Consider the following 22,593-nt stretch of genomic DNA (forward strand, 5'->3'; position numbering starts at 1 on the left):
CCCACAATGCTGCTACAACACATTCCATAAAAAGAATCTATCAATCCAGATCTGTATTTATTTATTTATTTAGACACAGGGATTGAGACAGGACTCTGATTCTTTGTACCCCTTAACATCAAAATGTAGTATTTCAACAAAGCAATGAATAAATGAATATCAATAACAGGATGAGGTTAGAATACGGTTTTCATATCACACTGTTCCTCTGCCCAGTATGTGGTTGATAGAGGCATTTCAGAAGATAACTAAATTACACTTCTGGGAGAATGGAAGTGTGAGTCTCAAAATAGAATGGAGATGCTGTGATTGGCACCAATTTCCTGACCCTGGGACTTAAATGATGCAGACCTATAAAAAGTGTGCTATCTCGCTGTGCTCATACCTCGTTATCTTCACAGAACTCCTGAGCTTCACATCCCAAGTCATGCCCTCTTAACTTCAGGTAAAACACATGATTTATTATCAATAAAATATCATGCCTTTGTACCATGAATCTTCATGTTTCATTTATTGCTGTTTTCCAGATACTTTCTTTCAATATATCTCTCTTGACTATTGATCACACATCTCCATGTTGTCTTCTTTTTGTGCTTGTTAGGAAAATGTGAGCAGAAAGATAGAGAGCGTTAGAGGCCGAGAGGGAAAGCTGGGGGTGGGGAAACCAAGGACAGCGAGAGTAATTGCAGGTGTTCAGAGCAGACAAGGCTCGGGATGTTCACTGAATTGCTAACACTGTGGAAATCACAGCATGCATTCACACAGGTACGAGCCTGTCCAGAGAGAACACGCAGCCACTTTGCCTTGAACAAGAATATGTACAGAGAAAAAGACAGAACATGTTGGAGATATTGGACTTCGCCTCAGAAGGCAAATCCAGGGAAGCAGCACCTCAGAGAAGGGGACGTGGGTTGTAACAAATCTAAAGGGACAGAAAGAAGCTGCACAGGCGATCATTAAAGCAAAAGTCTCTTTCTGTTTCACTGCACATCAACTGTTAACTTGTAATCTACAAATACAGAGGGGGCCTTATGGCTGTGATGAGGGTCTACAAAGGCAGGATGTTGCTGGGGGGGGGGGAGTAATGTGTTGTTTATAAAGGGCAAATTGCACCTCATAAAAGCCAGAGCCAAGGCACAATCTACACTTGATGCAGGTTAACAAAACGTTGATGAAAAGATTCGCAATAGCGTTTGTGGCTTAAACAACAGGTGAAGCAACCTGGGGAGAAACATACAGAAATACAGCAAAAGAAAGAAAAGAACAAATAATCAAAGCTTTAGCATATGCACAATTTTTACATGGATACTTTATATCAGAACATTTATCAGACACCTGTGGTTTCTTATGCCTAATATGAAGATGTAACAAAAACTATAGCGCTGAAACATGTGGATGCTTTTCCAGAAACATTTCAGACTTGAACTCATTTCAGGTCAGTTCTGATTTTTAAATATAGGTATGTAGTCCTAGATCAGATACAGATCACATGACCGTTCAGATGCGAGACATCAAATCTGATCTGTGATGAATCAGATTTGAGCAATCTGAACATAGCTGTATTCACTCAGCACGTCTACATGCAAAGTTTAATCGAGCTAAGGCCGTAGTCCGACTAAGGCAGGCAATTGGACAACTTGCAGAGTCCGAGTACACATGCGGAAGAGAAAATCAATTTATTGGCCGTGTACATCTGATCTCTCTATAAACCAGTATGTTTTGAATCAGTTTCCTGTTTACCATTATGTCCCTTTTCAGGCAACAGAACTGCAGTTTATACTACGTGGTCTCCTCCTACCTCAAAGACCGGGGGGATCATTTTAGTGCATGCACAGAAGTCCAGCTCCAGTCCGACTAAGCGTGTTCATGCAGGAGTAATCAGACTATGAATCACATTATCCAGGTATATTAGTCCGACTATGACAAGCTTGATTTTAGTCCAACTAATGTGTTTATATGAAATTCAGAAAACCAAATGAGTGTCTTAATCTGACTAAAATCAGACTTTTAACATGCTGACATTTTACATGTAAAAACTGATATCACCCTCTCCATTTTGGAGACTTTCTATTTTTGAGCCTTTGTTTCCACAAATATTGGAAAACAAGGGGACAGTCTCACCTGTTTCTTGACCAGGCCATAGCAAACTGGGCATTCCTCACACTGATGTGTGTCTCTGTTGTGGTAGTAGTTCAACTCACATTGGTCACATTTGTAACCGACAAAGCCCTGGCGACAGGGGCAGGTGCCGTTATTGTGACACTGCATGGAAACGGAGCCCATGGGGTCACAGTTGCAGGCTGGGAGAGGACAAAAAGAGACCAAAGATAACATAAACATCAACATTTGAAAAGTTAAAAGTGCTTTATATTGCAGTTGTGTTGCATCATGTAAAGTTCTGTACCTCGGCAACCTTGAGAGGAGAATCCAAAGAAGCCCATTCGGCAAGAATCACACAACGTTCCCTCAACTCCTGTACGACACAGGCACTGCCCTGAGATTGGGTGACACAGGATGGACGATGACCCAATTGGATTACATCTGCACCTACGATGGGCAGGAAAATGGTTTTGTAAATACAGATAACAGCTTGTGGGTGCAGTTACATTCATAGTTATCATACAGATCCACCTTGAATTGCACCACAAATCCTTTTACCTTTCACATCCTATGCCTGGTTGGAGGTTGAAGAAGCTGACTTCGCAATGACTGCAATCCCGGCCAGTCACATGAGCAAGGCACTGGCAATCTCCACTCTGAGGGTGGCATTCGTTTAAATGCCCCGTGGTTCCAGCAGGGTTGCAACTGCAGGCTAAAAAGAAGCATAATTAAAACCAACAAATTAAATTGTAAATATATAACATTTGTTTAGGGACTTTTAATTGTTGTAAGCCTGAGGCAAAATAGGATAGAATGACAGTCAGTACAAGGGAGACTCATGGACAAACTGGGCTTTTAGAGAAAACCTGCAGCACTTTTAAGGGCATTTATATAACCATGAAATGAATTTGCTTTTACTCTTTGGTTTTGTCTGCATTTTATATTATAACATTATTTTAGGTTTTATTAATTCTTTTATTCTCCCAATCCAATGACTCGGTTTCTCTTTTTGTCAGTATCTTTCTGACTCACAGCCATTTGCTCACTCCACTTTAAGCTTTTTCCACTAATGACTCCAGAGTGCTACACCTGTTGAATCTAAACTCCTGAATTGATTATTTGAGTCCATTAGCATGTGTTGCGTGTACTCCTTTATCTAAAAGATAAACCCAGGGCCGTGGGCATCAATGCAATTTGTTCCGAATAGTCTTCACTTGATTTTACCTATTCTGTGGTCAACATAGCAAATTGAGCCTTGACAGGGTTTTTGATGGCGTGCCATTCTGCTGACTAAGTATTCAATAATTCATAAAGATCAGAAAAAAGCACTTTATTTTGGATAATTTGTGCCAATTAGTTTCTTTCATAAAAATGACATCAATAAGCTAAAATGCCACTTCTCCCTCACTGTAAAACCCAGAATCTCTGAAAATCTACATTTTAAACTACTGAACACAAGTTTGATACTGGGCACTGATTAGGTTTCAAACTAGCGACCAAATCATGCTCATAATTACAAAATGTTTCGTTCTCTTCAGCAGATTAATGTGAACCTTGGAGTCTAACTTTAAATATTCTTGCCAGTGAAGGTCAAACGCTAAAGAAACACAAAAACAAAGGACATTTTTGGGTGGAAGCAGACTTTAAAGCCGTAGTGTGTAGTTCTTAAACATAGATGCATTTCTGTTCCATTCATCTCGCTGTGTTTTTCAGTATTGTCAAGTTGTGTTTTCATGTTGCCCCACAACATATACCTGAGTAATGCATTTTATGTCACGAGCGATGGAGACAACAGCTACATTGCGCTAGTAAAGTGAGATGCTGCAATCGGATGTAGTATAATTGAAATGCCGGTGATTGCAACTAGATAATGTGGTGTGAGATACTGCCAATGTTTTAATTAATACTCAGAATTCCTCATGAGAGCTTTAAAACCGTCTTACAAAGATTCTTCTTTTCTACATTTTCCCTGTAAAACATAAACATACCAGTACATGAATTGATAAATGTTTGATTTAAATTCCTCATTCACTCACGCTTGCACTTCTGGCCTGCAGTCTGGCTCAGGGCATCGCCATAGAAACCCCGCTGGCAGTGTTCGCAGTGGTCACCCTCTGTGTGTCCCAGGCATTTCAGACATTGGCCAGTGAAATGGTCGCATACTCCCAAAGCGTTGAAGTCCACATTACCATTGCAGTTGCATCTCACACACGGTCGAATTGCCCCGGATTGTCCCAGCGGATCGCCATAGTAACCGTCTTCGCACATCTGACAGCGCATCCCTACACGAGGGGAAAGGTGAATGAGATGGGCAGGAATTAGATGGATGACTGAGCTAGAAACACAGCTGGAGGTCACTCTCCATCACCACAGAGTCTCTATCTGAATCTCAGGTGGCGCTGTGTGATGTCCCTTTAAATGAGCTCCATTCAATCGACAGCATCAAGAGCTCATGTGGAAATGTTGATATCAATTTGTTTTTGAAAGCAAGCTCATTATTTACAGTGTAAAAAAAAAATGATTTCATCTCACCTGTCTGTCCTGGGGGGCAGTTGGTACACACCACCTGTCCTGTCACTGCAATTTGAGCACAGCTGCTACGGCCTGGGCAAGGACAAGGCTGACAATCACCAGGCGTGCCAATCAAAGCGTTGCCATAGTAACCATCCAGGCAGCGCTCACAGGTCATCCCGGCGGTGAAGTCTGAGCAATCACACACACCTGAAACAGAGAGAGGAGTGCGACAGTTACCCTCTCCTCCTACTCAGATGCACACCTGTTCACATCAGTGTCCATCACTGTTTTCACCATCTCCAGCAGAGTGTGTGGTGTCTCTGACCGTAACTACAGCTCCTGCACACAAGAACTCCACTCCACAGCCCAACTCAGTGAGAGAACATTCCCCACAGCCCACCTCGGAGTGCAGAAGACAACTAAATTCACCCTGGCTATAATTGCTTCAGGGAAATATATGAGCCAAATGCAGTCCGAAAGACCTTCAAGAAGTAAAGCAATTCCCCCACCAAGCAGGAGAGATTACCAATTCTATGATGCCCTAAAAAGAATCTGTTGTTTCCAATGTTTAAGAAAAACAATTCAGAGTTTCAAACAACTTTAAAGTTACTCCGGTGGCATTGATTAAAGCCCTAAAAACTAATCTCCGTTCCTCAAAATTACATATAGACAATAATAGAGTTTTCATTTGTAAACCAATCTCCTCCCACATCTCAATCGCTTGCCTGCAGCTCTGACTGTGCTCATCAAACACAAACCTCTGCCTTTGTAATACTTTGATTGCTACCATAGACTACACAATGACAACTAGCAATAAAGGAATAATACATGTTCAAATTTGAACTTGGAGGACAAAGAGCATATTGCACTGGTTTGCCTCGAGTTATATTTTGCCTGTATTTTATTTATGGCTGTCTGCAATGATAGAAGTATAAAACTTTCACATTAGATGAGCTTTTGACCTGACTATCGTGCAGCAACTAACAATTATTTTTATGACTCATCAGTAGATTATTTTCTCAATGAGTCAATTAGTTGTTTGAAACCTTTAAGGATTTTAAGGGATTTTGGCTACAAACCAGTTGTATAAGTTGTTTTATATGACACAAACACACTTATTTTCAGTGTATTGAATCAGTTAATTAAAAAGATTAGTTCAGTACTTCCTGCATGACCGGAGCACAGACTCTGTCTGTGCGGCAGAACGGGTTGTGATCGCTTGGCTCGCTATTAATGCATGTTGTCGTGATCCATCATCCATCCATTATCCGGGGGGGGGGGGGGGGGGGGTGCTGTGCCTATCTCAGCTGACATAGGGCGATAGGCGGGGTACACCCTGGACAGTTTGCCAGTCTATGCCAACATGCGTTCACTCACACTCTCACACCTACGGTCAATTTAGAATGACCAATTCACCTAATCCCCAAATCTGCATGTTTTTGGACTGTGGGAGGAAGCCGGACAACTCGGATAAAACCCACACACACTGGGAACACGCAAGCTCCAAGCAGAAACCACTACGCCAACCGCATGGCCCGCGATTAATGCATGTTGTTGCGATGTTTAAGTCTTTTCAACTGACCATTGCTCTGTTTGCTTCCTGTGTTGGACACGTCAATGACTCTTCCAGTGGCCGTCTGTCGACGTCACATTTTAATATCAGCTTTGCTCATTTGGAACCTCTGCAGAGCAAGTACCAAAACAAGCACCAGGTACGAGGTACTATCTGCAATGGAAAAGCAATAAAAATGTAGAGTCGAGCCGAGTCTTGCTAGAACTGTATACACTTACAGAACTAAAAGTGCTAAGTAGAACCATATCAGGTTTTTCGGCTTGTTCTCATAGGAGAAGCCTTTTTGGCTCTAGGTAGAACCCTTTTGGAGGGTTCCACCAAGAACCCTTTAAAAACTCTTTATTCAGGAAAGGGGTTTTCAAGGGTTCTCTGGATCAAAATGGTTCTTACTGGAACCATTAGTGTTACCAAAAACCTTGAAAAACCCGTTCTTCGAGAAAGGGTTTTTCAGAAGCAAATGGTTTCCGGGTAGAACCTCAGCCCTTGTAGAAGGACCCTTTTGGAACCCTTATTTCTAAGAGTGTAGTAGAAAAGTGCCATTTGTGGCACCTAGGGGTGAAATTGCACGTAATTAAATACCTTTTGCAAACAAACATTGCAGTACATCTCCACCCACTGCAACCCTCCCGATCCTTAGCGCACCAGGCGACTACGGCGGGCTTTGCATACCAGAAAGCATCCTGATCTCCTTTATTTGCATAGTAATTCTTGAAAATGTGACATGCTTGCTCAAGCTAGTCTGTGTGTGTTGGCTGCTATAGAAACATGGCACGGCAAACTGGGAGGCTCAAGTACATAAAAGGCCTGTGCATTTTTGAGGCTTCACGACGGGAGTTTGTTTCGTAAAACCGCATCCATTTATACACACAGACTATGTCAAAAACACGATATATTCTGGTTACACAGGAGAATATCTTGATTTAAATTGGTGGTGTAAAATGTTTGATATACAGCGCATGTATAAAAACTAAACCTCCGATGAATTCTACTTCACTTTACTGAGCAGTACTTAGTATGCTGTATTTCAAATTCAGTAAGCTACAGGCAGCGCTGAGCGACAGAACATAGTAATCAGAAGAAAAAAAAATACCCACAGCAGTGAAGTGTGTACAGAGGTAGCATGACAAGCAACCAAATTCAGAGTAAAACAAGCCTGCCTCCTGCTGCAGCAGTGACCTGCTTTTGGCACTAATGTCACAGCCTGAGATGACAGGACCCTCATACCACCCTGATGCCGGCTTAAGCATCCCTCCGAAAGGAAACCGAGACCATTTGACAAGATATACAGTAATGTGGCACTTGAATTTCTTACAACTGAAAGACTGGAGCTAACGCCCCAAAGTAATACGTGCAAAACGTTCATGAAAAAAACCACAGAGAAAAGTAACAGATCAGATGTTTACGAAATTGAATTCACTGTAAGATCACAGCAAAGCAGATATTCATTACATTTTAATCACCACTTATGCATTTTAATCTGTAACAAAACAATCGCTGCCTCTGTGCTGCATTATGCAGCAAGCAAAATTCCTTCTGCACTGCATACATTTTTGTATTCACCGAGTGCCTGTATTTCAGAGAGCATACATTACCGTGATTTTTTTTTTAATTTTCACATTAAATGACAATGCAATCATTGTAGTTTTTTGTTTTTTTAATGAAAATTAGTTGTGGACTATTTTCTACATCACTATGATTCAAAATATGTCTCGCATGTGTTTCAACAATGTTCCATTTGCTTACCCAGCTGTCCATGTTGTGGATAAACCCACACATTAGTATTTTATGCCCACAAATTAACATTATGTTCGCAAGTTATATTTATTTCGTAAGATTTAGAGGCTATTTTCCTCCCCATGTCATGTCTGGGGCTCTATGGTTATGAGATGTCTGCGATCAGCGTCTCTAATGACTAAGCCTGTTAAATATAAACCTGTATAAGACAGAATAACAACTGCAAAGATAAATTGATCATGCAGCAATTAAGGGGTATAATTATCCTATTGCCTGATGAAGTATAGGCTTCTGGGTAAAAATCATTAGCTCTTCAGCGAGGTGAAGTGAATAACACAAGACTATTAAAGTGAGTATTAGTATTTAGTAATAATGGTTGTTCCAAGCATAAAGAAGTGAATCTTTCTTGAATTTCACAAGGCTTTAGAATGACACTGATGGTGTTCAGTGTCAATCCCCAATGAGCCATAGTAAATTTAATGGCAGCAGAAATGTGCTGACTTTACGGAGTGTGAAGATGACTGAGCATGATATGAAGCGGTAGAGCCACACTGTGGGCCTCCTTGACACTATAATCGTCATCCCACCGGCCCTTTGGAAAAGCTAACGACACGCATCACAAACCGCCACTTCACATGATATTCCTGTCGTCATGTGAATAACACCCATGTGGGATGATTCTGTTTTTGTCATTAGTTTATTCAGTCATAATGAACTGGGATTTCTGGGCCGGGGGTTTCTGTTTAGAGATGCACACTGAATTCTTTGAAAAACACACACAATACTTTTTTCAGCCAACCTTGCTTGTGTACTCTGTGACGCCAGAGCAATATTTCAGAATGGTAAACAAGCTGTTTTTCTCCATTCATGCACTGTGCTCCTCTACAGAAATACACGTTTCAGACTAATTCAGCACTACATTAAGCCAGGCCACTTTTGAAAGATAAGAATATACAGGACACATGTCTATGTTAGCCTAAGAGACATGGAGAGGCACTAGAGAATGAATGAAAGAGTGGTGCACGCATTATTCCCCTTTTCTTTCTTATTCCGTGTGGTAATACTCCATTATTCAGGGTTCCTTTTAACTACCATGAGTACCTTTGCCAAATATAGTGGTTGTGGATGTTTGCCTGTAAAAACTTGGACACTGAAGGGCGGACAGCAAAGCGAGAATGGAAATCCAAGGAGATATTGATTTTAAATAAGAGTGTTTTTGTATAGGTGATAATCAGAGCCTTGTTCTTATGTCGTTGCTCTCAAACTCTCTTGATTTATTTACTGAACAAATTGATTTTTGTAAAAAAAAACAATTACATATCTTTCTGCACCGCACCCTGCAAGGTCTCACTGAGGGATGAGGACAACACATGGGGTGTCTTTGGTGAGTCATTTTGAGTTTTTTCCTCCACCATCAATATCTACGGAGTAATAATAAAAAACAAAACAAATCTAGACTAAGCCTCGAGCATTACATAAACAAAACAACAATAAAGATGACGTCAAAAAAAACACGAGCCTCCGTATTTTCGGAGAGCTATAGCTTCCTTAGCCCACTGGAACGCTAAAAAAGCTCTGGGCCAAGGAAATCTATTTACTAATGCATGTGAACACCCTGTTTTAACGAAGGACAGAAGGAAACAAGACAGAATGACAGAGAGAGAAAGAGAGAAAATTTTGTCTGCTGCTCCAAGGCCTCCAGGGTAAAAGCAGGGCTACGTCTGCTGCAGGACTGTTTGAAGATGATGTTGCTCTCTAATTTAACACAGATTATGCTGCTTGCTCAGCTCAGACAGCTGCAGATGTGGCTTGTCAGTGGGGTCTGAACGAGTGGAGTGCTTGAGCTGAGAGAGAGAGAGAGAGGGAGGATGTTGAAAGAAAAGAGGAGGGGTCGCATATATCCTGTCCACCCTCATGCATAATGTGCACAATGCCGATGTCGGGGGTAATATGTTTTTGTCAAACTGTGACTGTGGAAAATAAATGCCCCAATTCTTTTTTTTGTATATAGAGGCTGACAGCCAAGTTGTCATAGCTGTGGCCCTCTGGCATCAGGGATGGGAACACAAACAACTGTGGCTGCGGCTTGTGTAGCTCTCGCCAAAGTTCTGGGTCACCTCGCCTATAGGGGCCGTGTAAACTATTTACAGTAGATTTTACAATGATTAAATGTCATTGCACTCATGAAACAGACAGCAAGTGGGTAAATGATCAGAAATACCGTATTTTCCGCACTATAAGGCGCACTTAAAAGCCTTTAATCTTCTCAAAAAACGACAGTGCGCCTTATAATCCGGAGCGCCTTATATATAGATCAATTGGTAAAGTTTGACTTTATCTGTTTTGTTGACATTCCCTTTAGCACAGCTCCATCTAGTGGATGCATAACGCAACCCCAGTCAAACGTTTGACTGCAATTTCTTCTTATTCTATGCGCCTTATAATCCGGTGCGCCCTATATATGAAAACAGTTCTAAAATAGGACATTCATTGAAGGTGCGCCTCATAATCCGGTGCGCCTTATAGTGCGGAAAATACGGTACATGTTTTACAACATTATTGCACAATGTTGGTGTAGTTAGCAATCGTGCCTTTGCAGCAAGAAGACCCAGGTTCGCGCACCGGTCAGAACAAGGGCCTTTCTGCATGGAGTTTGCATGTTCTCCCCGTGTGTGGATGGTTTGTCTCTGGGTTTTCTGGCTTCCCCCAACAGTCCAAAAACATGGGGCTAGGTAAATTGGACACTCAAAATTGACCTTAGGTGTGAGTGCGAGAGTGAATGGTTGTTTGTCTCTCCAGGGTGTGACCCCCGTCTATCGCCCTATGTCAGCCCCCTTGTGACCCTCATGCGGAGCATAAAGCAGAAGAAAATGGATGGATGGCTGTTGCGTTGTCATTTTGTATCAGAAAATTTGAGAGTGGACATAAATATATAAATTCAGCCTTTTCATGAATTACTGAAGAGAGGACGTCCATCTCAACGGCTGTCCTCATCGTCTTCATAACAAACCATACATAATACAATACAGTATAAATTCCCCCACAAAAAACTATAAACTATAATTTAGTTTTTGTTTCAACAGCCCAACAATCAAAGGCAACGCTGATGCTTTCCAATTTCGGTGAACCAAACAGCCAGAATCATTAGATTTAATTCCCCCCGATTTCAATCAGTGACGCATTATTAATGAGAAGATTCATATCATTTGGGTTCAAAACACTACGAAGCTCTAATCCCAGATTTTTCTTTCATGATGCGATGCACTTTGGTTGTATGACCACATGTACCTGGATGCATCTGCTCTATAAGGTCTTTGTGTCCCGTGTCCCTGTTTCATAACAGCATTTGCTTGCTTCTCTCTTTGACATTTTGTGTGGGGCCAAATTTCTTTGGATAATGCACAATGGTTTTGCATAGCTAAATGTCACACCCACCGCAGTCCGGTGGAGGACGCTGAGAAACTGAAGCTGCTTTTGTTCTTTTTGGTCTGTGGAGGGGAACGGAGTACCAGGGGCTCCTGCAGCAAAATACAGTGAAGTCAGCCTAATAAAGGCCATCACCCAGAGTACCTGTCTCATTGTATCAATTAGGGCACGGATGAAGAAATGACCAAACATGCTGCTCATTACAATATTCTTTATAAAGCAAGTATAAAATGGGAGGATACTGAGTCAGTGTTTACCAAAAAAAGGGCTGCTTTACAATGGAAAAAGGGGAAACCAGATCTTGCATTTCCCACATGCCTGCTTAAATGTCATCTTCAGCCGTCTAAGGTCATTAGTTCTATCTATAAGAAAAGTTGAGGCAGACGAACTGATGGGGAGTGGAACTGGCTTCAGTGCTGGCTTATTCAATCCTGTAATCTCCCTGGTGGGTTGCGTTTGTTGCAGGGTAAAGGCCTGAGATGCCTGGTCTGAATTAGAGAGATGGTGTACGAGGAGTGACAGTTTGAGGAAAAAGTAGTCACCATGTACTTTCTCCTGCTGATCATATTCACAACACTTTGCTTATCTCCTTACAGCCAGAGCATGCATTTAACAAATAGATAAAGATATTAGTGTGCACACACTCACTGTCTGAGACTTCCAATTTAAAAAAAAAAAAAAAAAAAGGTTTCAGCCTCCCTTAGTGTGCTCAGGCAACCAACCCGCCACTGCTAAAATAAATGAAAATTAACTTTACAGAGTGTAGCCAATAAAATCGAAAGCATTTAGAAAACAACAAAATTAAGTTTTCCATCTGTGGAAAATCATATCAAAAAAGTGGACATCGTCTTCTGGTTGCAAATCAAACTCCCATTGTGATCGATCGGGATTTACAATTTTGACTGGTGCCACGTTTTTAATACTAAACCTACTTATTACAGAGCCGTTTTAGTGCTCGAGAGATGAGTATATTTAACCTGTGAAAGTCATGTTGGGAATAGACAAACAATAGTATTGGACATCATGAAGGATTAACTTGGGTTTATTAGGACACAGCGAGCAGCTCTGATACAGCACCCTGATGCTTCACGTCCAGCAGAGAAAAACAGAGTTGAGAGCATCATGTGTTCCATTTTGTTTCTGTGATTAATGAGCCCTCGCGCACATTGTGAGCAGCAGAGAAAATTGACTGTCTCCATTTTATCTATACATTACAATCACCTCACACTGTCCTCAGCGCCTTCTCCTGAGCTTATAAATTATACCCTGTGCCCAATTTTATGGATGGCGTGCATGCAGTAAACACTCATACACGCATTATGTAGACGCACATATCCAGGCAAGTCACAGTGGCGCTACGCAGACATTTTTTCTTCTATCCTATGTAAAGGACACAGAAATCGCGATTTGCATGTTCCACTGCAAATATTAACATTTCCAATCTGTTGTGTTGCTGTACAGCAAATAGAGCCGACACGACCCAGAGAATGTTAATAAATCATGATTATGAAACACCACTGGCTGTGGCTTCCCACAGCAGCCAGCGAATAAACTCCATCCCAGTTCAGTCTGTGGGCGCACACCCTGCATGATGATACAAGTCGCTTCATAATTATACAGCAATTAAGATTCTGATAGAAGAAACAGCAGGTTGGTCCAGGCTCCTGATTACCATTCAAGTTGTCTCTCTTTGACTTACTTTGATCGTTCCCCTTGACCTGAACCTTATAGATTAATGAAGAGTTTGTTTACTTCTGTTTTTATGAAAAGACAAGACAGCGGGCCTTCAGAACATGACATGCCATCACCCATTTAAAAAGAGAGAGGATAATATTAACTTGCTCCCTCCTGCTGATAATAAGCTCATGCTACTCAGCCCATGAGATTTGTGCCAAAGGACACAGCACAAGAGGGATTTTTGATCCATGACTCAGAGGACACATGGTGTTTTTTTTTTCTTTTGTAATTAATACTCATTCATCTTTTGCATGACGCCGTAAATATCCATAAAACGTCTTGAAAAGCGTGACTGTGAATCTAAAAATGAATCATCAGCCGCGAGGGGACATGTCAAATATGAACTCTATTAAGATTCTTAAACGCTGCTAAACTCAACCTGCTCAATGTTAATGTAAAAGAGCTTCTTTGATGTGAGACAGTTCAGCTAGTTTGTTAATAAACACAGACCAGTACACATCTATAGTCTATATACAACATGAGACACTGACTCATGTTGTGGAAATTCTCTGCTGCTGGTGAAGAATGTAATAGAGAACTTCCAGACAAGGTTTTATTTTCTTTGCAAAGAAAAGGTCAATCTGCACACGAGTGATCCTAGCTGAAGAAATACCCAGAGCATAGTGAGCCCTCCACATTTATACCTGAGCAACTCCCCTTTCACATTCTTCCAATAGTCAAAGGAATCTGCTTTTCCAGGCTATGTTTTCACACCTCTTTGTCTATTGCAGGTATCAGGGAGCCAACTCGCTGCAGATGATGTAGGAAGGTGCAAGTTCAGTCTATATATCCTAATTACACAATAAACAATACACAATAAACAAAAGGACCTGGTATTCTGTGTTGGGCATGTATAGGGTGATGGGCAGTTCTAGCTCTGAGACAAAGAAATTGAATTTACCATTACACTCGCATCATGTTCTAACACATACAAATTAAGAACTGCTTTAAAACTGCATGGATCCAACTGTGTGACTGTTAAAGTACTACCTGAAATTCGGTTGGAATAATAATACAGCAATATAACTTTTCCCTGATGCGTGAAATTTTGGAATTGATACAATGAAGCCAAATACTGACATTATAATTAAGATGTATGGCAATTTAGACAAAATTCTGTCACCAATTTCACTCAACAGGATCAATACTTCATGGCTTCTAATGGTGGTGCTTATTACAGAGAAATGTGAACGGATGTTTTTTTTTTTTTTCATTTTTCTGGGGGGGGGGGGGGGGGGGGGGCATTTTGCCTTCATTTAACAGGACAGTGAAGCATGAAGGGAGGAAAGTGAGACACGTGGCAAATAGCCCTTTGCCCTACAGGGCACCAGCTCCGCCAGCTGAGCTATCCGACGCCCCGAAAATGGATGTTAACTATTTGAAAAAGGTGGTGACAGCAGGAAAAATGGTGGACAGCAGTAATGATATATTAGCTTCTACAAAAACCCACAATTTACCTTTCAAGGGGTATTTTTTTTTGTATTATATGTGATGTCATTATATTGCAGTATTTTTACAAAATCTCATGAAATTACGTATTTATTGTAAGTCAGTGTGCCATTCCCACCCCAAATAAAAACATGTAGAGAAAGTAAGGATGAAATCCAGGAAGTGAAAACTTTAGATGGGTCAAGGATAGTAAAAACAACATCAAGGTGAATTGGAAGGAGCAGACACAATCATAGCTGAGGAAGGGGGGGGTGAAGAAAATGGCAAAAAGCTGACAAGAGGTGTCTGACAGAAATGTGAGCGTGAGAGGGAGAGACACCAGATTGAGAAGAGACATACGAGACATGGGAAATCTGCAAGCAAATTAGACATCATTAGCCAAGAGGTGGTTAACAAGTCTAATTAGGGGGGAGGCAGGCAGGCGGTGATACCAGACTTGCTTCCGGATCTCAGACACTCACTCACTCAGCACCCCAAACACAACACACACTCTAAGCCAAAGCTTCAGGCGTCTCCTAACTAGGTCAGATCTCTGAGACTTTAAGTCAGAGGGAAGGAGAGGGAGGAAGAGAGGAAGAGAGAGATTGAGGAAAGATAAAAGATGGAGAGCAAGACCTTGGAGGGAATAGTTGTCTACACTTGGTGAGATGGAGAGAGTTGTTAAATGCTGTTGCAGGGAGATAGTGTGAATAAAAAAAACAACAACAAGAATGTGTATAGTACAGAGATACACACATAAAAATAACCACACTGAGGTTGACTTGTTTACACACCCAACAGCTGTTGTTTTACTTCTGTCATTCACTTGATGTTGCGTCTGAGATATGAAGGTGAAAGAGTACTGCGACTGCCGTTGTTATCTCCCACGAAAATGTCAGGTGCATTAATTATGCACTTCAAGTTGAGCTGTTATTGCAAAGATTAGCTGTGTGAGATGAGGGGTATTGCCGTATTAAGCGCAGCCATCCAGTTCTCAATTTGAGTGATAGCAAGCCAGAGACCCCTGAGGGATGTTCCTCTTGATGCAATGATGACTGGATGTCAGTTGCGGAAAGACAGAAAGAATGCTTCAGTCGAACAGCCTGCATCTCTTTCTGTTCCTCTGCTCTCTCAGAGGCACAGAGACAGAAAATATGGTCTAAACACCCTCTGATGATCCCTCATCCCATGTTGAATGCTGAATGCTTCATGAGAATGGCTTTATAGCAACTTGGACCAGATTTATATTGTTACAATACGGCAGCGCCAAACCCTTTCTGTTAACAAAAAGAAAAGCATGTTTTGAGTGATAGTGACTTGTGAATTGTTGAATTTTAAATCACTTTGTGAAAACTCTCCTAAAGGGATAGTACGTCTTGTATGAGGACACGATATTAGTGATCTGCTGCTCCCACCGTTTCTCACGTGCACTCTTAGAAATAAAAGTGCTAAGTAAAACCATATAAGGTTCTTCCGCTTGTCCTCATAGGAGAACCCTTTTGTTCCAGGTAGAACCTTTATAAAAAGGTTCTACCTGGAACCCTTTTAAAACCCTTTATTCAGGAAAGGGGCTTTAAAGGGTTCTCTGGATCAAAATGGTTCTTACTGGAACCATTAATCTTACCAAGAACCCTTAAAAAAACCTTTTTTTTGGGAAAGGGTTTTTCAGAAGCACATGGTTCAAGGTAGAACCTCAGGACCCTTATGGAACACTTATTTCTGAGAGTGTGGTAGCCAGACGATTGGTCCCACTACACTCCCTGCACTACTAATAACATGGCCGCCAGCAGTGACAAAAGAAAAAGAGTTAACAAGAGATTCACTTCATAAAATATGCCTGCTTAAGTATAAAAAAAACGTTCAGGACATGTTTGCCAAATTCTCTTGCCATTAGATAACCTTTTATGGCTGAAAACTAAGTTTGAAAACTGCTCATGATCCTGCATAAAGAAGGCCTTAGAGGAAAATCATTGTTTTTAACTTGCCGGGGACACAGGAGCTCAACTGGTCAACTGCTGCCACATCTGGTGAGTTTGTATTACCTCAGTAAATCTGAAAGAAGGATTTCAAACACTGAAGACACATGAGTACATTGCTGAACTTAGTGACAGAGGCAGCAGTGGATTAACAACTCAAGTGTGCCGTATGTAACGGTGCCAATTTCCTCTATAAACTTTGGTGTGGGAGTTAGTCGTTTATACATTTTTCCGGAAGACAAAGCTGTTTCTCAGTGAGAAAAAAAAAGTGGCAAACGTATTCTTAAGATATGGTAGACTTACAGTAAAAAAGCCTATTTTTCATTAGTAGTAGTTTTGTTTTTCCTCCTGTCCGTGTTGGCAGCCATGCTACCAGTGAGAGCAAGTATTTGGCTCCCAGGCATGGTTTACGGAAATGACGGAGCATGCTAGGTCCGTGTTAATAATGTATCAATAACTCGGCTACAACTTCAACGACAATAAAATAAGAATCCTGAAATATCCTTTTAGAGCTCCAGTGTGTCAAGAGTCAAATATAATAATTTTCTTTTTTTTAATCATTTTACAACTTGAGTCACATGAGGATAGTTGATGTTAATTAATAAAAAGATTCATCCAAAACTTAAGTATTGTACTTATAAGTTGCTCCTTGAAAGCTAAATAGCAAAATAGACAATTGGTGCAGCAGAGACTGTCGTATCCCGACTTCTGTTTCACAGTATGGGTCAAAATCCATACATGCTGCATCCTATAGTTTTCATATTGCCATCTTGGTAGCCATTATTTATACTGCATTCCATCCACCCATCTTTTACTGCTTTATCCTCCACATGAGGGTCATGGCGGAAAAAAAAAATCTGCATGTTTTTGGACCGTGAGAGGAAACCGGGAAACCTGGAGGAGAACATGGAAACTGGACGCAGAAATGTACTGCATCCCATTGTTAAGTGAAATGGTTAGTTACTCGATTAACATGTACAACATGTATTTTTGGTGTGAATGATCGATACTTTTAGAATGACCGTCAGCTTAATATTTCAAGTCTAGAGTCTGAAAGGTTGCTATTTCAGCATTAGCAACAACTGCCTCTGCAAACAATTAACACATGTCGATATCGGTGGATTGTTTCAGAGATGGAGATATAGCCTCAGGTTATATCCGTCACATATGTAATGCATGTGTCTGTCCATGGTTGGTGGGGCTCAGAACAGAGAGCCTTGTATTGAAAACTTTAAGTGTTTTATGGACTCAACAATCTACAGTTTTTCTGGCGCAGCTATCACCGCGTTATTTCCCTTTACTTCGGCCAACGTGGGAAATTCATGATGTTTGCTTGGTTACCAGCTACACATTGTTAGCAGGTGAGTCCAACAACTCGGCTGATGATATCTCACCTGTGACACAAACGTCGATATCAGTTTAGTATTTACGATCCTCCGCGACACGAACGCAACTTTACACCTCTATAACGCAAACACCTATCAAACTTTACTCCCCATTATGTCTTTGTAGGCTCAGGTTTTAGCCGAGTCACTCTGCGATCAAGCCACAGCAGACATTACATGGCTGTGGAATGATTCCCATGACTACTTATTATTCTGTGCTTGATATATTACTTCACATTTTCAGGGTTATTTCACCTTAGCAGCAGTCAGAGAGACAGAAACATTGCAGATTAGTTGTCAAGGTGGTGACACCACATATGTCATGTCTCACAGATCTGCACAAGGTAAATATACTTAAAATGTCTCACTCATTACCTGTCTCCGGGTGGCAGGTCCCATGCTGGTGACAGTTGCATGGCACACAAATGGACAGAGGTCCCTTCCCTGGGACTTCCCACGTAAATCCCGGGGCACAACGCTCACAAAATTGACCTGTAAATCCATGGGGACAGGAACAAGACTCCACCCAAGGAGCTGGAGGGTTTGCGAGACCAGAGGAGATTAAAGCTGAGGTCAGGGATACTTCAGCGAGCTGGGATGTGTCTAGAGAGGAAGGAAGGGAGACGACGGAAGAGAGCTTAGTCAAAAATTGCAACACAAGACAGCAGCAAACTGCAAACACAGTGGAATCGAGAGTGCATGTGTGTCCCAATTGAGGGTCAAGATCCTGTGAAGTATGGATTTGTTGTCCGGATGTTGTCAAAATGCAGCGGGCCTTGCCAGTAGCCACACTAATTGTCCACTACTTCTCATGCGGCTGCCACTAATAGCACTAGTAGACATTTTTGACCTCACTAGTAGTACTAGTAATACTAAAATGCCCACTAGTAAGGTGTTTTTAGCCTACTAATAGCAATAGTAAGGGTCCAAATATTCACTAGTAGACCTTTTGAGCCTCACTAGTAGTAAGGTCAAAAAACATCTTACTAGTGCTTCTAGTGGACATTTTTGTCTCTTACTAGTGCTAATAGTGGGCATTTTGGCACTACTAGTAAGGTCCAGGAGGCTACTAGTGCGTGACACATGCCTACTACTAGGGCCTAGCAGTGTTAGTACAGCATAGTAGTTTACTAGTAAGGTTTGATTGTGCACTAGAAGGCCAAAAGTAGCACTAGTCGTGGAAAAAGCATTACTAAGACACAGTCATTCTACTTGTGCACCCTAGTAGTTCTACTAGTGTGCCAAATTGTCTTACTAGTGAGGACAAAAAACTTACTGTACATAGACCTTAAGTTTGATATCAAGGATATCGAATTACTGCTCAAACGGCTTGCCATAACTTTGAACTGTAGAGGGCGGCGTTTAGCTTCTTGGTTTACAGCCTGACGGAATGTAATAGGAGAAGGAGAAGGGAAACCCGTGCGTCGTGTGGGCTCGACCGTCTCATTTCAACAGCGCATGACTTCCGTCTCCTCCCTCCGCTGCGCACTTCACAGGATCCAGACCCTGAATTGAGACACGGCTTATGAGTGTGTGTGTGTGTGTGTGTTTGTGTTTGTGTGTGGGTTTCTGTATCTCATTAAACAGTCTGTTATTAGCATTTGTTGCGGTGCTGTCCCTCTCTCCCCGACTCATTATGGGTTCTGGCCTGTGTTTACATTTTATATACACACACGCGCGCACCAGAGTAAACAGACAAATTGGTTTATCCACCCACGTGCTTATAAACGGCACACTTAATGCTCACTTGCACATGCTCATGTGTGTGCAAGTGCCCATGCACGCACATGTGCACGCACACGCACACACACACGTGTGTCACCCAGGGAATCTTTGGCATAGCAAATAAATAAATCACTGCAGGAGAGCTAGAAGAAAGGAGACCGAGGCGATTCGTTGGAGGTATGTCAGACTTGCAGCTCCTGCGGGGCTTTCGAGATCCCACTCTTCTCTCATGAATAGTGATGGAGGCAGGACATCCTGAACTGAATCCCTTTCACCCTGTACTCACTAAATCACAACCATTGAACACAAGATTATATTTATCCCTGGCCCATGAGACAGATAGACAGACAGACATGCTGTATATCTGTACAGTATGTGTGTGAATGAGCAGCTGCATAAGCACGGAAACCAGAGTAGGCGAAAACAGCAAGGATTGAGAAAGTGGAGGAACCAGAGGAGGGGATGGACTTGACTACTAACAAGCCGTGATCCAGCCATTCGTTTGCCATTTGGTTCATTTGCAGCTCTGATGTATAATGAGCGGGATAGCCTGTCCTCTTCCCTCTTCCAGACTTGCCTTGTCCTCTACCTTTCATTCTCCTTTACCCCCTATATTCTATTAGCCCATTTAGTGACGGAAAAATTTGCACTTTCAGTTAATTAAAAAAAAAAACTCTTCTCTTTGAGTCACACTATGCAAGTTCCCCCCATCAATCCTTCCTCCGAGAATCCTTGTCAGCCCAGTTTGAGATTCAATTTTGTGGAATCACTCACAGCAGCCCCACTACCTATAACAATTAAGGTCTATTTATGTACCTTTAACTCATTAAGCCAATTATTTCTCTTAAATGTCCAATTTTACCACGCTTTCTGTTCAAGACCTAATGTTTGCGGGATGGAAAATGAAAGGCCTTGAGTGTAAGTGCTGTGGAAGCTGCCTATATAGACTAAGGACAATACTGTCATTTAAAAACACACACACACACACACACACACACTTCTGTAGAGAGAATCTCTGCAGTGCAGAGATAGAGTTGTGGTGCACAGGGGGATGAGAGAGGGACTGGGAGAAAAATAAGAGGACAACTTTTAAGGGATTTAGATGTCAAAGATGTTCCATGCAGCCTGCAGAGATAAGGCAATTCTAACTCCAACTAGAAATGAGTTTAAGACCTTGTAAAAATCATTAGGCATCCCATGATGTGCAATAGATGCAGCGCTAATGCTGCGTTTGACTTTGCATTTTCAGGTGGGTGGGTGCTTACTGAAAAATAATTTAATGGCATGGCTTTGCCTCCACATAGCTCGCTCAGTCTTTTTGCATGTGCGCATGGAGCGACAATTGTGTTACATTACCTGCTTTGCTTACAACTAATTAAAATGGGTGCAAGTAAGGTTGAGAGACTGCAGCCATGGTCGACCAGCTGTTCTTGCTTCTATGCGCTTTAAGCGGCAATAACACCCTCAGATCACGCCTGTGCTTTTTCGCTGCTGAAAATCACAATAGAATTTATTTTTATCCACCAAAGACAAAAATAAGAGCAGGATTACAAGGAGTTGTCACCAACATCTGGGAATAAATGTCCTGTTTTTTTTTTTTGCTGAACCAGATTTGGAACACTTGAATTATTCCGTCTAGATAAACACCGATGTGTTAGGAAATATGTTAGGTGCAAAGTTAACAATTTGTGCTACCGTGAGTTGAAAATGCATTATTTGTATTGATGGAAACATAAGGGTTTAGAGTTTTCTGTGGCACCTTTATATCTATTATTTATAATACCCATGCTATATGCAATAAAGTCACATAGTATTTACATCCAAGTGCACAATGTTATTAAAGTATACACAGCCACCATTTGACTGCGGTACAACATAAATTATGGGGTAGTCAGGTTAAAAATACAAAAAGGAAAAACAAACAAGAAGAAAAAGGTATACTTTGATATCAACACGTTGTACACACTTACAGTTGTGACCGCCAGCGTTACTGATTCTGACAGCGGTCAGGTTGTAAAGGAGATGCTGGAACTCAAAGGCAGACAGTGAAGGTTTGAAGCTTCTCTCATTTTCGTGGAGCCTGCGAAACAAGAAGAGAGTAACATCAACATATATTCAGAGTCTTGATCACTGAGCTCTGCCATCTGCTGAAGGATGTTGAACAAAGTCAGGCTGTGCAGCTGACATCTGTCTGTTTTACTCCAGGTGTCATGCGGTGCTGTGTCAGCTCCACACGGCTGATGCTATGCTTTCTCCTCCACTATTGTTTGAAGGTCCCAAGGGCGATGAACAGCAGCATGAAGATGTTTTTTTTTTTCCATATAAATACATATTGTAGGAAACACACTTACAGTAAAAAGATGCTTCCTACCAAATTCACAGTGAACCATCAAGACTGCAGCTGTTATAAAATAGATTATAGATTATATTAAATAGATTTTGGCCCAGGTCCTCTCAGGACATTATCCAGAGGGTTAAATGTCCCATATTATACCCTATTTCTCCAAGTTAAAACTAGTTCCCTGGTGTCCTAATGAACAAGTACAACGAAACTTAAGGGACAGGAATTGATATCAGCCACAGAGACTACTGGGAGCTAACAGCAGCTCTCTTTTGGAAAAGTGATCATTTGCACTAGCTCTAGCAGGCATATTGCTGTCATATATAACATGTATCCACTATAAAGAGCCACAAAGATTTGGGCTGCAACCATTTCCACTATTAACCATCGTTGAAAATGTCATGTTGTATAACTGTAAAGAATCCGCTACACCCACCGTTTCTTGTCACACTCTCAATTTATATTGTTGTGTTATGAACAACAGCGGCAGAGTGAGGGAAATGCTACTATTGTGTCATGCATCAACAAGATCAATTTTGCGGAACGATGCACCACACTCCAGCTTAGTAGGTGGCAGCCGCAGAACTTTACCGTTAATGCTTGTCGCAACAGCTCTATGGCTGCATTAACAATGGTTGCGGGGCTGAGCACTCA

At 41.5% G+C, this 22,593-nt stretch overlaps 1 protein-coding gene across 1 annotated transcript in view; it reads right to left on the bottom strand.

The window, feature by feature from the left end:
• lamc3 (laminin, gamma 3) overlaps positions 1 to 22,593 on the bottom strand; it is a gene marked incomplete at its 5' end in the record, with an annotated part of 105,915 nt that overhangs the window by 15,053 nt on the left and 68,269 nt on the right. Inside the window, 7 exons of the mRNA XM_083890336.1 lie at positions 2,122 to 2,300; positions 2,405 to 2,547; positions 2,659 to 2,812; positions 4,137 to 4,382; positions 4,633 to 4,821; positions 18,249 to 18,476; positions 21,569 to 21,678. Coding sequence (XP_083746462.1) covers positions 2,122 to 2,300; positions 2,405 to 2,547; positions 2,659 to 2,812; positions 4,137 to 4,382; positions 4,633 to 4,821; positions 18,249 to 18,476; positions 21,569 to 21,678 — 1,249 coding nt within the window. The remainder of the gene's footprint in view (positions 1 to 2,121; positions 2,301 to 2,404; positions 2,548 to 2,658; positions 2,813 to 4,136; positions 4,383 to 4,632; positions 4,822 to 18,248; positions 18,477 to 21,568; positions 21,679 to 22,593) is intronic.

This window comes from Microchirus variegatus (genome assembly GCF_963457635.1).
Source record: "Microchirus variegatus genome assembly, chromosome: 1".
In the NCBI taxonomy this organism is placed as follows: Eukaryota; Metazoa; Chordata; class Actinopteri; order Pleuronectiformes; family Soleidae; genus Microchirus; species Microchirus variegatus.